The sequence below is a fragment of the Nicotiana sylvestris genome, chromosome 1, assembly GCF_000393655.2.
Source record: "Nicotiana sylvestris chromosome 1, ASM39365v2, whole genome shotgun sequence".
NCBI classification, from domain to species: Eukaryota; Viridiplantae; Streptophyta; class Magnoliopsida; order Solanales; family Solanaceae; genus Nicotiana; species Nicotiana sylvestris.
Genome location: NC_091057.1, coordinates 101,147,953 through 101,154,612, shown reverse-complemented (window position 1 = coordinate 101,154,612; position 6,660 = coordinate 101,147,953). Strand labels below are relative to the sequence as shown.

Genomic DNA, 6,660 nt, shown 5'->3' with positions numbered 1-6,660 from the left:
TGGATCTCAAACAACCACAATTGGAGAAATACCTCACCCTGCAGATAGGCCCAACATAGTTCGATATCGAGTTTTAAGTGCTGGATATATCCGCTACCTATAACCTATTGTTAGGGTGACCCTGGATACATGCTGCTTGGGTAGTGGCTTCTAATCTGCATCAAGATGTGAAGTTTGAATGGAACCATCAGGAGGTAATCATCTATGGAGATGGAAGTAATCCCATCTACACTAATTAGACCATTCCAGTCATCGAGAACAGTAAGAATATGGGTGGAGAAACATACCATCGTATCGAGCACGTCAGCGCAATTGAAAAGGATAAATAGTGGATCAACAAGATAGAAAGCATACTACTATGGACATGGTATGAACCTGGCAAAGGTCTTGGCAAAAACCTCTAGGGAATCACCAAACCAGTTCAACCGAATCATTATGGTACAACTTTCCGGCTTGGATACAAATATATGTGGAAAGAGTACCAGGATTGGTCGCCACCATGGCGTGGTACTTATTATCACTGGAACACGTACCACATTTGCACCAGACATTTCATCAAGCTGACATGATATGGGGGTCTGAGGAAGATGAAGCCTTAGCTGGCATGAGGAAGTTGTTTCTAGATGATGAAGACATGGATTGTAGTGCGATAGTTGAGGAGGAGGAGGAGGAAGACCTTATCATTCAGACCGTTAAAAATGGAGCTGTTCTCAAGAACTAGACTGTTGTACCATCTCGGGCCCGTCGAGTTCCTGGGTAGCCTTGCAATTTAACATCAATTACTTTAAAAATAGTTTTGAGTATCTAAGACATTTTTTGTATTTTGTTTTAAAATAATTGGTGGAGTCATTGAGCCGTACTTGTTGATGTTTTCAAGATTTTATTAGTGCATTGCTATTTTGCGTATTTATTATTATTCTTTGCATTTTCTCTCTACAACATTATTATTACCTATCCTGATGAACCTACGACTGTGACATGTAATGAGACAACACAATATAAGGATAGCAATTCAGAGTAAATTGTCAGATAAGTGGAGAACTTTGAAAACAAACCTAAGTCTAATTTGGAAGAAACTGAGACAATCAACTTAGGGGATTCCAAAAAGATCAAGGAAACACGCATAAGCTTTCACCTGTCACCGTCAGAGAAGGAATAGTATATCAGATTCCTAAAAGAGTATGAATATATATTTGCATGGTCATACGACGATATGACTAGTTTGAGCACATCCATAGTAGCTCACAAGCTACCTACTAATCCCATGTGTACACATATAAAGTAGAATCTCATAAAGTTCAAGCCGGATATGAGTTTGAGGATAAAAGAGGAGGTCACCAAGAAAATCAAAGACGGGGTTCTTAGGGAGGTTGAGTATCCGACTTGGTTGGACAACATCGTGTCGGTTCCAAAGAAAGATGGAAAAGTCATTGCGTGTGTTGATTACCGAAATTTAAACAGGGCGAGTCCCAAAGATGATTTCCCATTGACCAATATACACATACTGATCGACAACTATACCTAGCAAGAACTCTAGTCCTTTGTGGATTTCTTCGCGGGGTATCATCAGAATTGGATGGATGAAGAGGATGCCAAAAAGACATCCTCTATCACACCATGTGGGATGTACTGCTATAAAATGATGCCGTTTGGTTTGAAGAATGTTGGAGTCACTTACATGAGAGCCATGAAAATCATTTTCCACGACATGATACATAAGGAAACAAAGGTGTACATGGATGACGTCATTATTAAATCCAAAAGAAACACAGATCCCATAGTAGAGTTGAGGAAATTCTTTGATTGGCTATGAAGGAACAATCTGAAATTGAATCCTGCAAAGTACGCCTTCAGAGTCCTTGCTGGAAAATTATTAGGATTCATCGTTAGTCACTGAGGGATTGAATTAGACCCGTCAAAGGTCAAAGCTATCCAGGACTTGCCAACTCCGAAGAATAAGAAAGATGTGATGAGCTTTTTAGGGCGTCTCAACTACATCAACTGCTTCATAGCACAATCAACTATGATATGTGAGCAGATCTTCAGGATGCTGAAGAAAGATGCTGTAGTAGGCTGGACTGAAGAGTGCCAGAAAGCCTTTGACAAAATCAAGGAGCATTTATTTAAACCACATGTTCTAGTCCCACCAGAACCAGGAAGACCTCTATTTCTTTACTTGTCCGTTTTGGACGGAGCTTTCGGTTGTGTTCTGGGACAACATGATGAGACTGGAAGAAAGGAGCAGGAAATATATTATCTGAGCAAGAAATTCACACCTTACGAAGCCCGATACTCTTTGCTGGAGCACACCTGCTACGCTTTGACATGGATACCTCAAAAGTTAAGGCATTATTTCTGTGCATACACCACATATCTCATATCAAGGATGGACTCGCTAAAATACATCTTCCAGAAACCCATGCCCACAGGTAAGTTAGCAAAGTGGCAGATATTGCTGAGTGAGTTCGACATTATCTATGTAACTTAGAAGGCAGTCAAAGGGAAAGCATTGGTAGATCATCTGTCAGAAAATTTGGTAGACAGAAAATACGAACCATTGAAAATGTATTTCCCGATGAGAAGGTATCATTTGCAGGAGAAGATATCACCAAAGCATATGATAGTTGGAGAATGTTCTTCGATGGAGCTGCAAACTTCAAAGGAGTGGGTATCAGAGTTGTCTTAGTATCAGAAACCATCCAACACTATCCGATATCTGCAAAACTCAGATTTCCATGCACCAATAATATGGCAAAACATGAGGCTTGTATCTTGGGGCTTCGATTAGCCATTGACATGAATGTTCACGAATTGCTGGTGATTGGAGATTCTAACCTTTTGGTGCATCAGGTTCTAGGAGAATGGGCTACAAAGAACACCAAAATATTGCCATATTTGTATTGTGTGCAAGAGCTGATCAAGAGGTTTATAGAGATAAAATTCAAACATGTTCCAAGGATTCAAAACGAGTTTGCAGATGTGTTGGCCACTTTATGTCACGATACAACACCCCGACAAGAGGTTCATCGATCCTATCCCAATAAGCATCAAGCTTATTGTGCTCATGTTGAAAAAGAGAGTGATGGAAATCCATGGTTCCATGACATCAAGGAATACTTGGCAAAGGGAGAGTATGCGGAGCACACAACTCATACTCAGAAGCACACACTCTAAAGGTTAGCCCACTATTTCTTTCAAAGCGGAGAAATTCTATATAGAAGGACTCCAGACCGGGGATTATTGCGGTGTGTCGATGCTAAGGAAGCATCCAGATTGCTCGAGTAAATACATGCCGGAACCTGCGGACTGCACATGAATGGCTTTGTCTTAGCCAATAAAATACTGAGAACATGATATTTCTGGATGACTATGGAAAGATTGCATCAAGTATGTTCAGAAGTGTCACCAATGCCAGATACGTGTTGATATGATACGGGTACCACCCAATGAACTCAATGCAACAAGGGGTAGTTCTCACCCAACTGGCAAGGTCCCTACATGGTTTATCGAGTACTAACAGGAGGAGCACTTATACTTGCAGAAATGGACGGAGAGATTTGGCCAAAACCTATCAACTAAGACGTAATCAAGAGATACTATGTTTATGATTGTTTACATTTCTTCACTTGATATAGCTGAACTACGCTTGACCTGATTCCCGTCTAAGAGGGGATACGTAGGCAGCCCTATGGGTTCGGTCACATCTTAATAAAATCTTCATTTTCCCCATGATCGAAAATTGGGGCAAGGATTGCAAGTTCATCCAACCTCGTCATATGTGGAACAACCAAAAGTATTGTCAGAAGTATCCAATTAAACTGGGGCAGAATTTTGAGGGTGACCCTCAAAATTCTAAGGCAAGGAGGTTGTAACGTATCTAAAATATGTCACAGTCACCGGTTCATCTAAATTGTCTGATATCTCTGCAATACATTTCAAACAACCACATTTTGCAAACAATTTATCAAATGCATGTATATTTTTCGAAAACTTTGTTTCTATGACAGCCAAACATTGCCCAGGGTAACTCTAATAGGATCTCAAGACAGAAGTAAGACAAAGCAAGAAAGCAAAAGCACGAAACGACCTTCCCCTCACAAATTTTTTCTTTAAGTGCAGGCACAATAAGACAACAATATTCGCAAATACATCAAGTCACTACCTTCATGATGACAAGTTACCGAACGAAGATACCTTCAGCTAAGAAATACTTTACTTTCTCACTGGCACTCATTGTTTCTTGCATAAGGCTAAGCACTACCTTTCCTTACATGAGACTAAGCAATGTCTTCTCTTCTTGCATGAGGCTAAGCACTGCCTCCCTAATTTCATAAGGCTAAGAACTACCTTTCCTTGCATGAGACTAAGCATTGTCTCTTCTTCTTGCATGAAGCCAAGCACTGCCTCCCTAATTGCATAAGGCTAAGCATCGCCTTTCCTTGCATGAGAATAAGCATTGTCTCCTTTTCTTGCATGAGGCTAAGCACTGTCTCTTCTCCTTGCATAAGGCTAAGCACCGCCTTTCCTTGCATTAGACTAAGCATTGTCTCCTCTTCTTGCATGAGGCTAAGCATCGCCTCCCTAATTGCATAAGGCTAGGCACTGCCTTTCCCCTGCATGAGACTAATCATTGTCTCCTCTTATTGCATGAGGCTAAGAATCTCCTCCCTAATTGCATAAGGCTAAGCATTACCTTTCCCCGCACGAGATAAGCATTTTCTCCCCTTCAGGCGTAAGGCTAAGCATTGCCTTTTCCTCGCATAAGATTAAATACTCTCTCCACTACACTACCTAAAACCTAGCACTATCCCTTTGTTCACCTAGGGCTAAGCACTGCCCTCATCTCGCACAAGACTAAGCCTTGTCTTGTCTCATCTACGCATGTGACCAAGCATCCTATATTTGCATTTCATAGGCTAAAATATTGCCATTTTTGTTTGAAGGCATCATCCTCATAGCCGGGAGACACCATGCCATGACCTGAGGATATCTCAAAATTGCACATCATTATTCAAAGGCATCATCGTCCGGAGGCACCATCCTCATGGCCTGAAGACACCATTTCATGTCCTACAAATCCATTATCATACGCTTCATGGCCCTGGACGTCATGGTCTAAGGACATCATCCTCACCTTCCAAAAACAACCTTCATGGTCCAAAGGGAATCTGTATCATGTTAAATTTTCGCAATAACCCATATATATTCGCATGCACCATGTTTTAAGTTTTGCAGGCAATCCAGGAAGTAACCATCCTACAAATGGAGCAATCTTTGCTCCGGTTTTTGTTCACAATGTTCACATCCTTCAATTATTTCAAACGTAACCGACTACCAGCAATTGCTCACCTTTTACTCTATGACCGTTCAGATATTTGCTCTGTGATACATCCATAACGTTTCAAATTCACATTCATGACTCCGCATAAATTCATCCGATACTATCCTATCCAAAAGAATCCTTTTCCAAACATACAACTCCATCAGTATCGTTCACCGTTGGCTCCAGAACTACACACGGCCTGATTCCCGTAACACCACGGCTATGTAGGTAACTCAGGATCCAGGGTTCAGCCCATATTGTTTTCAAATCACACCATTCCTCACTCAATTTGGCCAAAATTGGTCATTATTTTTCTTTACCCGACAACTCTTTCATCATTACCGGGTAGAGATGGACAGCTGTTGATACCCAATTTTGACCTCACATTCCTCAAATAGTATATAGACTTTCAAAATGTAATTTTAATCCATTAGTTAATTTACAAGATTTATGCAAGCATTTTCTATATTTTTCATAATTTTAAAGCTTTAAAATTGATTTTCTTGCATTTTAAATTGCTCAAATATCTATTAATTACCCTTTCAAATTATTTTGTGCTGAATTAATCATCTAAGCTTATTATTTGTATCCGCATATAGGTTTCATAATTTTTTTACCTCATTTTATACAATTGCATTATTAGTCCATTTACACAATTTTGCAATAATACCCTATGTGCTATGCATAAGCACATTTTTCACATTATTTGTGCCAAATAGCATTTTTATATTTTAATAGTTTTAAGTTTTTATTTTTCAATCATTTTATTGCACAAGAAATATTTTATTATCTATTAATTATTTTTATAAATTATTATTATAATACTTTTTGTGTATTTAAGTTATAGCCCAATACAAGGCTAATTCAGTATCAAAATAGGCAGCCCAGATACCCTAAAACCCTTGGTCCAATTCAATTTCGCCCAAACCAAACAACCCTCTTTAAAATGACCCGGTCGGGACCCGTTCCATGACCCGCCCCGCTTCTCCTCTTATCATAGCCGTTGATCTAAAATGATCAACGGCCCACAACCTTCTCCCCTTATTTTATTACCCAAACCCCTGAAATCCTATCCCATTCTCCTTAACTCGCCGCCCCTAAATGCTCTCAACATCCCCTTCTCTCTTCTGAAGAACCCTAGTCGCCTCCCCTTAACTCCCTATCCTAATCCCGTTGTTAATGGGATTCGACCATTATTTGCTTAGGATATTGGATCCCTTTGGTACTGGTCACACGTTTATGGTATTACTTAGGTATTTGCCCAATTTTAGCAAATACCACCTCTATATCGGATGAGAATCAACTTAATCTTGGAGATTTTGACAATATCTCGTCCA

The 6,660-nt window shown here is 39.9% G+C and overlaps 1 protein-coding gene across 1 annotated transcript; it reads left to right on the top strand.

The window, feature by feature from the left end:
* Positions 1 to 2,023: 2,023 nt before the first annotated feature.
* LOC138872600 (uncharacterized) lies at positions 2,024 to 3,174 on the top strand. Its single transcript, XM_070150909.1, has 2 exons — positions 2,024 to 2,429; positions 2,492 to 3,174. Exons 1-2 carry the CDS (start codon positions 2,024 to 2,026, stop codon positions 3,172 to 3,174), a joined length of 1,089 nt encoding a protein of 362 aa, XP_070007010.1.
* The last annotated feature ends 3,486 nt before the right edge of the window (positions 3,175 to 6,660 follow it).